Source organism: Macrobrachium nipponense, chromosome 12, assembly GCF_015104395.2.
Source record: "Macrobrachium nipponense isolate FS-2020 chromosome 12, ASM1510439v2, whole genome shotgun sequence".
NCBI lineage: Eukaryota > Metazoa > Arthropoda > Malacostraca > Decapoda > Palaemonidae > Macrobrachium > Macrobrachium nipponense.
This window is the reverse complement of record NC_087205.1, coordinates 58,313,916-58,328,720: the sequence shown is the minus strand read 5'-3', so window position 1 is coordinate 58,328,720 and position 14,805 is coordinate 58,313,916. Positions and strand designations below refer to the sequence as shown.

At 43.6% G+C, this 14,805-nt stretch overlaps 1 protein-coding gene across 1 annotated transcript; it reads left to right on the top strand.

The window, feature by feature from the left end:
- Positions 1-785: 785 nt before the first annotated feature.
- On the top strand, positions 786-2,177 carry LOC135224547 (uncharacterized; the record flags this gene model as incomplete). Its single annotated transcript, XM_064263645.1, is given in 2 exon segments — positions 786-1,508; positions 1,988-2,177. A coding segment is annotated over 1 exon segment (506 nt), but the record flags the coding sequence as incomplete, so codon positions are not given.
- Between the last annotated feature and the right edge of the window lie 12,628 nt (positions 2,178-14,805).

The following is a 14,805-nucleotide window of genomic DNA, read 5'->3' as shown; positions in this document are numbered from 1 at the left end:
ACTGTAAGCAGCTTTTCATAAGTTTGTTATTTATAATAAGACATTGAAAACAAGACGAATTATCAGTCTGGTATCACAAACTTACATCTACTTATTGCTAACAGCTGACAGGCTAACTGCCTGTGTAATGTAAGCAACTTTTCATAAGTTTGTTATTTATAGTAAGACATTGAGAACAAGATGAATTATCAGTCTGTATCACAAACTTACAGAAAATTGCTTGCCAGTATGTTGTCAGCCATTTGCAATGAGTGGATGTAAACAAAATCATAGGGCTGCCCTGGTGGCCTGTCACAGTAATACACAAATGTTGTTTATTTATGGTAAATTTAATGATAGTGTCCTTTAAAGGTTAGTGTAAATTTATATATGATTTCATACTTTGTTCCCCTACAGAATCACTTCAAAATATCATTTTAAAAAACAAAAATTTTCCCTGTAAAATAGGGATGCTCTTGTGTGAAGGTGCATGTTTATGGCACCAGCAAATACTATAGTATAGTATGTTATTTTTGAAGTACTTGCAACGTATTTCTCCTAAATATTGTAATATTAAATGATCTTAAATTATAATAATTTTCATCCCCATTCTCTCCAGCATATTTTCAGTAATAATATTTGTACTTCACATTCTCTCATTGTACTTCCCTTTTTTTTTTTCAGTGTCCACATGTAAAGTGTTCCGTCAAGTTTGCTGGACAGGGTATGGTGAATGAGTTTCTAACGTACATGGGCACCCTTACCAGTGGAGTTAGTGGCCCTGATCTTGGTGTTGTGAAACGTACATCTAGCCAATTTAGCTATCATTTGTCACCTTCATCACCTTTGCTTGCCTGTTTCTCACAAGCCACCTCAGCAACAGCAGGCATTAAGAAACTTGTTACTTTTTCTGAGAGATAATCAGTATTATGATGAAGTCTTGGCATTGACATTGGCAGCAGGGGCATGGCGATGGGAAACGTTGCAGTACCTGGCTGCATCTCGTGGGCTTTATGTGGAAAAGTTACGTGTACTCTTAGCATCACAAGTTTCCCCTGTGCTTGATTCTTTGCGAATTGACCAAGTAATTGGTGTGGGAAGTGAAAGTGGTATACTGCCATTAGCTCGTGAAAGGGAGGCTGGGTACTTGCACTGTGTATCTGATCCTGAGTTAAGACAAGTTCTTTTAAGCAAGCCTTCCTTAGCAAGAATGCATATAGCTTTAGTCCTTGGATTACTAGCAACCCTTGAAATTCCTTCTGTCATTCGTCGGTTAGCAGATCTCTACAAATCCATCTCATCCAGCAATTAGACCATTTTTACAAACCACAAATGGAAAGAAACAGACTTTTCCTCCACTTTCATCAATGGTTCACAATTCAAGCCTCCACTCTTTTGGAAGTGATGAACTGTTATCAGTAGAGGCTTTTGTAGAAGTGTTTTTAGCCATTGTGATTCAACTAAACAGGAAACGAGGTTGGAAGTACAACCCTGATCTCCTGACTCACAAAGTGGACTGTGGAAAAGAGGTAAGCAGAACTAGCACAGTATTTGTCAACCAGTTCTTATAATAAGCCTATACATTTGTTTTGATGGACAGTTAAGAATATGTTTAGTTACATGCAGTTTTTTTATATTGTATTTTTTGTTAACTTTGTTGATAGCTTTTAATTTTGAGTAATAACCTTTTTATGGATTTCCCTTGATCAGTATCCTTTTTGTTTGAAATATCATTTCTAGAAACATGCTATGTAGACCACTGAAAAAGTGAAACCCAAAGGCAGCTTTGCAGAACTGTAATGAGTAATAAAACATTTATTAGACATTTCACAATGATGTATTTGCATTTTAGCATTATTCAGAACCATTGTTACTGGAAACTGATTAATATGAAAGAAAATGGTAGGTAGAAGAGGAGCAAATAATTTGGTACCCTTTCCAGGTAAAGCATTCCTTGACTAGTAATTCTGTAGGTAATTGCTTGTACTTAATTTTCGTGTACTTGCAGGTAGTTCCAGTCCCAGTTGATAAAATTCGTTTGCCGTGTGCTGAGCTGCGGTTATGGTCATACATCTGTGATAATTGGTAGTACTACATACACATGGGGTATCCCAGATTATGGGGTTTTGGGTCACGGACCACGTTCTACAACAAATCATAGACTTTATGCTGGAATTAATGTGTCTGTGCCAGAAGAGGTGGAGGTTTGTGAAATTATATTTGTAATGCATAAGTACATTTATTGCATTTGGATCATGTTTGTGTAGGTTATTATGCTGGTTTGCTTTCTGTTTATATAAACATGCTGATCTGAATGATTTTTGTAGGTCTACAGGTAAAGGTAATTCTTTATGTGTGCTGATACATAGTGGTCCTAGTTTATGTTTTTTAACACATGCCATGTTTGGTCTGTTGTATATTTTGTATGTAAAAACTTGTGATTTTGTTTTATTTTGTGTTGTACAACTATGGCAGTAGTACAGTAGTTCACCGAGATAATGGACCATGGTATATCATACTTCTGGATATATTGGTGCAAAGTGGAAATATCAACTTGAAGGTTTTGGCCTCCGGATCTAGTTCTGAATATGCAATATTCACTACATATTAGTGTCATATTATAAAAAACAACCATAACAAATATGCATCTTTCCATGGTTCTTTTAAAAAGCTTTACTTCACTGTGTCCAGTGATATTTGTATGTATTCTCACTTTACGTTTTTATTATGAAAGTTCGACGTGTTCAATGTTTTTGTTTGGAAATCAGCTGGGGTAATTTACGAGGTAAGTTTTATTTATCCTTAACTCAATTCCAGAGTAATTTTCTTGCTTCTAGTTAGCATGAATGAATCTCTAGATACTCTCATTTATACAGGGTATAACATTAGTTTTTGCAAATTTTGGGAAATGAAAGAAAAAGTCATTCTGAGCAGAAAATGTTCTATAAACATATACATTTCTGGGCTCAGCCTGTGTCGCTCCGTGAAATACTTCCTTTGTGGATATTTCTAAGGTAAAACATTGCTATAATTACCAGAGAAAAAAACTAAACTAAAATGTAATGCCAGAATAGACTGGCTCGCTCACCTTTAATAAAGGTGTCGGTATGGTATCTGGCGCGTGGAAGCCACTACCAGAGGTCCTTGCCATTTTAGGTTCTCCCTTCCTCAATATCCCTGTCTACGAGGAGCCGATGCAACAGGGGCCCCGCTACCCGATACTACTACGACTAGCACCTTTGTTTTCATTCCTTTCGATAGCATCGCTACACCACACGTGTTTTTTTGCCTTGTGCTGAGTTTTTTTCGCTGTTTTGGATTTCTTTCATCATCAACATGGACCTTCAAGCTTCTGCATCCAAGTTAAGTACTGCGTGTAATGTTTGGGTATATTTTTGAGACGGTTTTTGACATTTTATGCCTAATTATCTTAGGTATGTACGAGCGGTAACACGTGCGTTGCGGTCCAGCGCCGCCTTCTTTGCTCACCAGCCGCGTGAATGAAGATTCCCTGCTTTCTTGCACCAATTGGTCTCCCATACTAATTGGGTCTCGATTGCACTTCAGCAGTACTCGATATATTTATTTTAAGATGCATTTCCATGGTTGTTTTATGTTTTTAGTCTGTTCACGGGGTGGATAGCCTACTTCCGAACCGCATGCTTTCGGTTGTGGCGCTTTGCTTTCCTTTCTTGCATGGAGGTTGTTATAATCAATCCTTGTTTATCAGTAAGATAGGATCTATTGTCTTGTTTGCCTTACGAAGGACCCTAGTTCCTTCGTAGCTTTCCGTCCTTGAGCCACCCTGGCCGCTTGCCCACCCTCGATCATTCGTTACGGCATCTAGGCTAAGCCGCTTTGAGTTTCTAGGCTAGCATTTCCTTCATTGGATTTCGCTTAACCTAGTTTCTCAAGGACCTTCTCTTTCTCTCTCACTCCCCTTTTATTTCGCTTCTCCCCCTGTGTTAGGGCAGGATGTTTATGTTATGTGTTCTCCCTATAGCCGGCACCTAGTTGGCCTAGGCCTTCTTAGATCGACTGGCTTCTCACACTGTGTGACTGTTCACCCGGCTGAGAGTGTCCCCAGCTGATCGGGTACGAGCCATCCTGCTACCAACCCCTCCCAGCTCTCCCCACCTCCCTCCCCTAGCTCACCCACTTTGGTGGAGTGACGACTCGCTCCCATCCGAGTCTCCCCGGGGGGAGGGGGAAGGGATTCACAGGGGGGGGCACACTCGATGAACAGGCCTGCCGTACTCTGCCGCGCTGTTAGTGGAAAGGAGGGGAGGTACCTCGCTCGACCGAGCCATGGTTGGCCACCAGGCGCGGAGAGTGGGACACACCTCCACCCACTAGGTAGGGTATCCCTCTCACTATCTAAGAAGCCCACCCTTCCCCACCAGTTCATTCGACTATCTTTGGGATTTCAAGTTGCATGCATATTTATTAACACACGACATCCACCTTCTATTATATGTTCCTTACCCGACGAAGTACCCAACTCCGCCAAGTATTTTAACTTAATATTCCACCCTGTTATGGCTTGCTCTTCACCCTGTGTCTGACTTGGTTTACCCTCACTCCGGCATATGAAGGACAGCTTGAATCCACTTAATCGGTCAGATTTTATAGCTCCTGCGTCTACAGTGGAATCTCTTAGTTCCCATTATCTGCCTAGGATGTTCCTATAAGCATACACGGGGCGCCGGAGCTAGTAGTAACAGAGTGATATGTTATCTTGCATGATATATGCTGACACCGGAGTTACTCCGGCAGCATTAGCATACCGCACACAACCACGGACCTAATCCGAAAGGTTGTTGATGATACTCGTGTCATTTGACTTACAGGTTACCTGTTGTCTGGAGGATGGGTGCAACGCCGTTCTCCAGGAACCCTGTGGGCACGTGGTCTGCTGGGCCCATGCCGGCTGTGCAGTTCGCATGGAGGGACTACGTGGTTTGTGCAACCCATGAAACTGCACCATCTGCTACGCTTTGGTCAACGAAGCCTCCTCCGGGGTATGTAACACTCCGGCCTCTTCATAATGATACGTGAGAATCAATATACTGTAATGTACACTTTGATATTAGGTTAACCCTTAAACGCCGACTGGACGTATTTTACGTCGACATTTTTTGTCTCGGGTGCCGACTGGACGTATTTTACGTCGACATACAAAAGTTTTTTTAAAAATTCGCGGAAAAATACTTTTAGGCCTACCAGCCGAAAACTCTTGAATCACGCGCCTTGGGGGATGCTGGGAGTTCATGGATCAAGGTGTTGTTTTGTTTATAATCATAACGCAGTCGCGCAAGCGCGAATTTCTTTCTTGCCGCACTAAAAAGTATCTGTGACCCATCTCGGAAATTATTTCATCACTTGACATAATTTTTGTACCATTTTAAATTAGCCATTACATGGAGTATTATATATGAAAAACGTGCGCATTTTTATGTAGAATACAACAAAAAATACTCATGATAGTAGCTTTTATCAGTTTTGAGATATTTTCATATAAATAACGATAAGTGCCAAAATTTCAACCTTCGGTCAACTTTGACTCTATCGAAATGGTCAAAAAAACGCATTGTAAGCTAAAACACTTATATTTTAGTAATATTCAATCATTTACCTTAATTTTGCAACTAATTGGAAGTCTCTAGCACAATATTTCCATTTATGGTGAATAATTTATGAAAAAACTTTTTCCTTACGTCTGCGCGGGTAACTCTTCCGAAAAAATTCATACATGCGATTGTGGTAATGTTTGCCCAAATTTTTCCCCATTTTAAAATTAGCCGTTACATAAAAGTTTTTGTACATGAACTTTCCTGTCATACATATAACTTAGCTTACGTCCTCTGACGTCACGACAGAATTCAAAACTCGCGGCTAACGCGACAGGTAGGTCAGGTGATCTACCTTACCCGCCGCTGGGAAGCGGGTGTAAGAACCAACATACCTTTCTTGCCAGATTTTTTGTTTTTTTCTGTCGTCGGTGTCGACCACACCTGTTTGTCGGTACCTCTTGACAGTTGGATTCTTTTCTCGTTTTCGCCCTGGATTGTTTCTACGGACTTTTGGTGAAGTACCCGATCTTTTGGCCTGGCATTCGTGATTTGTGGACGTTATTTTGACTTTTCTTTGGATTTTTCTTGGATTCATGATGTCTGATGTGTTGATACTAAGAAAAAACTGCTATGTTTAGAGTTTGTTGTATGACTGAGTGTAAGGTGAGGCTACCGAAAGCTGCGGTAGACCCTCACACGGTATGTTTGAAGTGTAGAGGGAATGAATGCACCTTTAATAATCCTTGTAATGAATGTGAAAAGCTGAATGAGGATGAATGGAAGTCTTTGTCTTCCTACTTGAGGAAGCTTGAAAAGGATAAAGTTAGGAAAGCTTCTTCTAGGAGCAGTAGTAGATCTCGTATTAGCGAGTTGGATATAGATAATCCTATTTTAGAAGTAGCTCCTTTGTCAGTTTCAGCTCCTGCTCCCTGCACCGAAGCCGAAGATGCGCCTTCGGAAGTGGCCCTCCATGAAAGCCACCATTCGCAGTATGGAGAGGAAAATCAAACAATTAGAAGGTAAGAGTGATTCAATAGTGATTTGTGCAGTGAACCCAGTGCAGTGGAGGGTGTGTCTGATCGGCTCCCTAATAATGCTTCCAGGCCTAGACCTCTTCCAGACTCCCAGTCCAGTGGAGGAGGAAAGTCGAAAGCCGCAGGAAGGTTAGGGAGCATCCCCACCGGTCAGTAAGGCGTCCCCTCGGTTAGCTCCTGTTGATCGTTCCCAGGACTACCTTGGATCGCTCCAAGAGAGAAATATTGCGCCAATGCTTCTCGTCTTCGCTTCGCCTTTTTCCTAAACGAGGATGGAGCTCTTCGGAAGCCTCGCGCCCTTCGAAGAGAGCCTGGAACGCTCCCTGCGCCCGTCCATCCACCGGCCCTGAAGTTTTTTCGGAAGAGCCTGAGGTGGAGCGAAGAAACGTAAGAGATCTCAGGAGTATCGTTCCCCGAGCAGAGATCGAGCCTCTCACCTCACCTGTTCAAGAGTTTGTGAATTCTCCTGCAAGGGTGTTGGCTAACCTTCAGGCGCAGATTTCGGCTCTGGCTGGCTCTCTTTGCGTGTCGTCTCGTCGTAGGAAGGACGTCTCGCTTCCTGTAAAAAGAAGTCCAGGTCTCCCTCTCCTGACTCTCTCTATTCGACGGAAGCGGCGCGCTCACCTGTGCGTTCGGATTCTCGCAGGAGTCTTTCTGCCTTCGGACAAGATCCCATCTGCGTCCAAGCGCCATTCGCCTGACAGACAGGTTTCTCCTTCGGACAAGGAGCAAACTGCTCGTAGGAGATCTTCACCCTACAGACGCTCTTCTCGAGACAGGATCGCTCCCCTTGACAGGCGCCAAGAGCCTAGTAGGCGCTACTCACCTCGTAGCCGCTCCTCGTCTCGCCTCCACTCTCATGTTGACAAGTGCCCTAAATCGGACAGGCTCTCTTCGCTGGACAGGCGTCAAGAGCTTGTTAGGCGCGTTTCTCCTGGCAGGCGCTCTTCTCCTGACTTTCACTCTCCTCGAGTCAGGCGCCGAGATCCTAGCAGGCGCTTCTCCCCTTGTAGGCGCTCACCTAGTAGGCGCTCGTCGCCAGAGATCCTCTCGCCTCGTTTCGGCAGCCGAAGAGCCTGGTATACGCTTCTCGTATGGCAGGCACTGTTCGCCTGGTAGCCGCTCTCCTTTGGATAGGCGCCAAGAGCCTGATAGAAGTTCTTCTTCTAACAGGCGCTCTGCTCCTGACAGCCGCCTTAACTCCTGTTAGGCTCCCAAGAATCTGGGAAACGCACTCCTCCCGAACAAGAAGGTGTTGCAAGTAGACACGTTTCAGAAGCTTTGTCTCCAAGACGTATACGTCTTACTTCCTCTAGAGACTCTTTAAGAATAGTCGCGCCTCTAAGGATCATGAGGGTTCTTCAGCTCAGGAAGAACAGGACCCCTCAGAAGAAGAAGGACCAAAAGACTCTCTGTTTCCTCCTATAAGAGGCTGACAGATTTGCTCCTGCAAGAGTTTGGAGATATCCTTTCTCCTGTGGCTCCTCCTTCTCCTCTTTCGTTATTCTCCACTTCGAAGACGTCGAAGGTTTCGTCTTGTGTATGGATGAAACCTACTGTTTCCATGAGGGCGCTTAGAGGTTTTGGGGAATGGCTCCTTTCTAAGGAAGAGAAAGGGAAGACGGTTTTTTTCTTTCCCTCCGTCTAAACTGACTGGCAGATTGGGATTCTGGTACGAATCGGGGGAGAACCTTTAGGCCTCGCTCTCCTTCGTCTGCGGACTCGGACTTCTCTTCATTGGTGGATTCTGCTCGTCGTTCCGCCCATCTTGTCCACCAAGACTACGTGGGGGGATGAACGAACTTGACCACCTACTGAAGGGAATGTTCCGAGTCCTGGAAGTTTTCAACTTCCTTGATTGGTCTTTAGGAGTTCTGGCTAATAAAACCCAGACCCCAGATTCTCTGTTCTCCTGAAGATCTTAACTGCGTCCTCACTTGCATGGATAAAGCAGTGAGAGACGGATCGAGTGAAGTCTCCTCACTGTTTGGAGCTGGAGTTATTAAGAAGCGGTCTGTCTACTGTTCGTTTCTCACTAAGGCAGTTTCACATGCGCAAAGGGCCTCGCTTATGTATGCTCAACTCTCTCCTCTTCTGTTCCCCAAGAAGATTATTCAAGATGTCTCTAGTGCCCTTTCAGCTAAGGCTACTCAGGACATGTTAGCCCAGGCGGCCAGGAAACCTCGCTCTGTCTTCCAACCCAAGGCCAAGAAAGAGACTCCTCTGAGACAGGAGCCCTTTCGAGGAGGACCCGCTGTCAGAGGTTCTGCAACCAGAGGAACTAGACCTTTTAAGAGAGGTAAAACCTTCTCTAGGTCAGTCAGACAGAAGAAATAGCAATCAAGGACTCCAGACATCATTGGGTGCCAGACTACTGAAATTTGCCGACGTCTGGGCCCACAAGGGGCAGACAATTGGTCCCTATCGATTGTCAGCAAAGGATACCTCATTCCCTTGTCGTCAAGACCACCATTGACGACAACTCCGAGGTAGTTGGTGGCCAAGTACAAGGACCCCATCATGAATCAAGCCCTTTCTCTAGCAGTAGATCTCATGCTAGAGAAGGAGGCTATAGAACTAGTGAAAGATCCCCGCTCTGCGGGCTTTTACAACAGACTATTCCTAGTTCCGAAGAACTCAGGAGGATGGAGACCGGTTTTGGATGTAATCGCCCTGAACGTCTTTGTGGAAAAGAGGAAGCGCCATGGAGACAACTTCCTCAGTGTTAGCGCTCTTCGTCCAGGGGACTGGCTATGGTGTCTCTAGACCTTCAGGACGCTTACTTTCATGTACCGATCCATCCTTCTTCACGGAAGTATCTACGATTCATGATGGGAGGAAAACAGCTTCCAATTCAAGGCCTTGTGCTTCGGCCTATCGACTGCACCCCAAGTTTTCACGGGGTTAATGAAAAAACGTGGCGCAGTGGCTACATTTGGAGGGAGTGAGGGTGTCACTTTATCTCGACGACTGGCTAATCAGAGCAGAGTCTCAAGAAAGATGTCTGGAGGACCTTCAAAAGACCCTTACATTGGCAAGTTCTCTGGGACTTCTGGTGAACTTCCAGAAGTCTCAATTAATCCCCAGTCAAGAGCGGATCTATCTGGATTCGGATAGCTTCTCTGGCTTTTCGGGCTTTTCCGGTCGCCAGAGAGGATAGCTCGTTGCTACGAGAAAATAACGACCTTCTAGAGAAAGATGCATGCACAGCGAGGGAGTGGATGAGTCTGCTGGGACACTCTCCTCGTTGGAGCAATTCGTTTCTCTAGGAAGGTTGCATCTCAGGCCTCTACAGTTCTTCCTATACCAGAACTGGAGGCGTCTTCTCCCTAGATCTGGAGTTCTCCTTCAAGATCTCAAGGGGAATCAGAGACCTTCGGGGGGGTGGTGGAACCAACCCACTTCGTTTTGTGGAAGGAATGTCTCTTTTCATGCCGAACCCCAGCCATGTGTTGTTTTCCGACGCATCGGAAGCAGGTTGGGGAGCGACGCTCGGGACAAGAGAAGTGTCAGGCACCTGGAAGGGGGAAGGGGATCAGGTGTCCTGGCACATCAACAAGAAAGAGTTGATGGCAGTCTGGATGCCATTGAAAGCCTTCGAGCCCCACGTCCGGAATGCAGTGGTGCAGGTCAATTCGGACAACACAACAGCCTTGGCGTACATCAAAAAACAGGGGGGGACGCACTCCTTCTCCCTGTACGAAACAGCAAGGGATCTTCTGCTGTGGTCTCAAACAAGGAAGATCAGTCTTCTCACCAGATTCGTACAGGGAGAAAGAACGTCAGGGCCGATCTCTGAGCAGGAAGAATCAACTCCTGCCTTCCGAGTGGACCCTCCACTCAGAGGTATGCCCAAGACCTGTGGAGAAGATGGGGCAGACCTCACATCGATCTCTTTGCAACAGCAAGGAATGCAAGAATCGAACTTTACTGCTCCCGATCTCAGACCCACAGGAGCATATCAGTGGATGCGTTTCTCCTAGATTGGACAGGTCTAGACGTCTACGCCTTTCCCCCCACCCCCTTCAAAGTACTGGGACAAACCCTCAAGAAATTTGCTATTCGGAGGAAGATGACAAGAAATGACGCTTAGTAGTAGCTCCGTTCTGGCCCGCCCCAAGATTGGTTCACAGAGGTACTGGAATGGTTGGTGGACTTTCCAAGAGCACTTCCACAAAGACAAGATTTGCTCAAACAACCCCACTTCGACAGGTATCACAGAAACCTCCCCGCTCTCAATCTGACTGGCTTTCGACTGTCAAAAGTCTTGTCAGAGCGAAGGGGTTTTCAACAAAAGCTGCTAAGGCTATCGCCTCAGCTAGAAGACCTTCGACCCTTAAAGTCTACCAGTCGAACAAGTGGGACGTCTTTCGCCGGTGGTGCAGGAACCAGAAGTTTTCCTCTTCCGTACCTCTGTGACTCAGATAGCAGATTTCCTAGTTTTCCTCAGAGAAAAATGCGTTGGTAGTATCTACTATCAAAGGATACCTGAAGCATGCTGGTTGCGGTGTTCAGACATAGGAATTTAGATCTTTCGAATAACAAAGATCTTCATGATCTATTAAGATCTTTTGAAACTTCCAAGAAAACTTCGAACGAAGTTCCAAGTTGGAATCTGGACGTGGTTCTTCGTTTCCTGAGGTCCTCTAGGTGTGAACCACACATTTAGCCTCCTTCAAAGATCTTACGAGGAAAGCTCTCTTGTTTCTCATGGCTTTAGCCATCCGCCCTAAAAAGGGTTAGTGAGATTCATGCCCTAGAAGGAAGGGTAGGTTTCAAAGGAGATTCCGTGGTTTGTTCCTTCCTTCCTTCGTTTTTAGCAAAGAATGAGAACCCCTCAAATCCTTGGCCAAGGAACTTTGAGGTTTCGTGGATTATCTGCCTAGTTGGCCAGGGGAAGAACCTGAAAGAACTCTTTGCCCTGTTAGGAGTTTAATATACTACCTTCAGAAGAAGAAAACCCTTAAGGGCATTGAGGACAGACTATGGTGCTCTGTAAAGGACCCCAGCAGACCATTGTCGAAAAATGCGCTGTCTTTCTTTATTAGAAGTCTTGTGAAAGAAGCACATAGATCTTGTAATGAAGAACATTTCAAGCTCCTAAAAGTCAAGGCTCATGAAGTGAGAGCAATTGCCACTTCCTTGGCCTTTAATAAGAAAATATGTCTCTTCAGAAATCTGATGAAAATACATTCTGGAGATGTAATTCAGTATTCGCCAACCACTACCTAAAAGACGTCAGTATTACGTATGACGATGCGCTTCGCTTTAGGCCGTACGTATCGGCGGATTCGGTGCTGGGGGGGCAGGAGCTGGAACATATCCTTAGTAGTTTTTTCCCTTGTTTTTGTAATTGAGTTCATATGGTTGTATGAAAAATGATGCAGGTAGGCATCTTTTTTCGTTTCGTAGTACTAATAACTTTAGTTTGGTTAGGTGATCGGATTTGGTTTGAAGCTCCCTCCGTTGTAGTGGACAGGTTCTGTCATAGAAGAGGGCGAACCCCATTGACATGATCCGACTTGGATTCTACTAAGTAAGCGGATATCAAGTCCCGTTAGTAGACCCAAAGAGTCTTTTCAGCTGTAGGTCACGTCCTCGCTGTAGCTCCTTATGGCTATGCAGACTAATAGACAGTATCTATGAAGTCTTCAGCCTAAACAGGTAAGACCAAGGTTATTTTTATCCTAAAACAGGTGTTATTTACCTTTTCTTTGTTATTTTTCTGTCTTGTACCTCCACCAAGGGTGTCAATCAGCTAAGTATATGTCTGACAGGAAAGTTCATGTACAAAAATGATATGTTATTTTACAATAAAGTTTTGTACATACTTACGTGGCAGACATATACGATTGATGGCCCGCCCAGCCTCCCCTCAGGAGACAGGTATAAGAGAGAAAAAATCTGGCAAGAAAGGTATGTTGGTTCTTACACCCGCTTCCCAGCGGCGGGTAAGGTAGATCACCTGACCTACCTGTCGCGTTAGCCGCGAGTTTTGAATTCTGTCGTGACGTCAGAGACGTAAGCTAAGTATATGTCTGCCAGGTAAGTAGTACAAAACTTTATTGTAAAATAACAATATATCTTTTATATATGGAAATGTGCGCAATTTCATGCACAATACAACTATAAACAACCCATGGTGTAGCTTTATCAATTTTTAAATATTTTCATATTAAAAATGATAAGTGACAAATTTTCAACCTTCGGTCAACTTTGACTCTACCGAAATGGTTCAAAAACGCAATTATAAGTTAAAACGCTTATATTCTAGTAATATTCAACCATTTACCTTCGTTTTGCAACAAATTGGAAGTCTCTAGCACAATACTATTTTGATTTATGGTGAATTTATGAAAAAAATAACATTTTCTTTACGTCCGTGCTGTAACTCTTCCGAAAAAATCATACGTGCGATTGTGGTAATGTTTGCACCATTTTAAATTAGCCGTTACATAAAGTTTATATATGAAAATGTGCGCAATTTCATGTAAAAAAATACAACAAAAATAATTGAAGGTTGTAGCTTTTCTCATTTTCGAAATATTTGCATATAAATCACAATTGAAATAAAACCACGTTCGGTCAACTTTGACTACCGAAATGGGCGAAAAACGCAATTGTAAGCTAAAACTCTTACAGTCTAGTAATATCCAGTCATTTATCTTCATCTTGAATCAAATTCGAAGTCTCTAGCACAATATTTAGATTTATGGTGAATTAAAAAAAAAAAAAACTTTCCTTCCCTCCGCTCGCGGATTCTCCGCCACAAATCTCCGAAATGCGTACGTCCCATTCTCAGAATATTTGCTCCGTTTCATATTAGGCATTTCATAGAGTTTTATATATGAAAATGTGTGCAATTTCATGTAGAATAAAACAAAAAATACTTGAAGGTTGTAGCTTTTCTTATTTCCGAAATAATTGCATATAAAAAAATACATATAAAAAAATTCGACATTCGGTCAAACTTTAACTCGTCAGGTATGGTCGGAAACTGCATTTGTAAGCTAATATTCTTACAGTATAATAATATTCAATCATTTTTCTTCATTTTGAAAGAAATTGGAAGTCTCTAGGACAATATTTCGATTTATGGGTAATTTTTGAAAAAAAATATTTGTTTACGTACCGAGCGTTACGAATTCATGCATTATTTTGTGATAATATTTTATCTGTGTTGCTTTTATTGTTTTGGACAATGGTTACATACCAAAATGATCGCAATTTAGTGTACATTACAACGAAAAAAAAAGTAACTTGTTACTTTAACCGTTTCGTGCACAGGGCGATTTGAATACAATTATATATGAAATTTCGTTTTTGCGCTATCATATATTGCATTATTTATATATGATAATGATAATTTTTTTCATTTCTGACGGTTGCATACAAAACTTCAGCCAATGACAAAAAAAGGAGCTAAAAATGAACTCTTAATCTTGAAAACTAAGCGCGCTGTGATTTTAAAAAAAAAAATATTTTTCCGCTTCCGCGCTCACTCTGAAACACCTCCGGCACACGGGAGACATTTTTTTTTTACCACTTCGGCGTTTAAGGGTTAAGTCTATTTCTAGTGTTAAGTATTAATAATAGCCCTGCTTACAGGGAGCGCAAAGCAGTCGGGAAGGGAAGCCGCCCTATCCATCCTGAAGGTATGGGTTGGCGGTTTCGGTTTGCAACTCCGCCAAGGGCCAACCTTACATCCTGGCCTAGGACTGGCCACCCTTATCTTCACAGGGGTGAAGAAGGGATCTGTGGTGGATTGGGAAGTGGCCGCCCCTCTGATTGCCAGGATCCAGGGGGCAGTTGCAGCTCTCACGGAGGAAGGCATCGCAGAAGGAGTAGCGGGGGAAATAGCAGCCCTCGACCTGGACCGCGAGCCCATGGCTATAGACGACATGTGCAACAGTAAGAATGGTAGTGAGGTAGGTTTACTAGGGGCTCAAGGGTTTTCCTTGAGCCCATCTTTGTCTTCTTCTCCTTCTATAACTACTTCCTTCCAGGGGTTCGTCGACAAACCGCAGTTGGTTAGACCGAAGTCCTTGTCGGCGATCCCTAAAGTTAAAAGCAAGAAAGACTACAAGTCTAAGCAGAAGTCCCTGCTGAAGAGGTCAGGAACCAAGCTTGCCTCTACGGCCAACCGGACTCCCATAAATCCCGGAGGGGCGGGTCAAGCCAAAAGTCACTCACCCACCAAAGGGATCGAGGACCAAGGT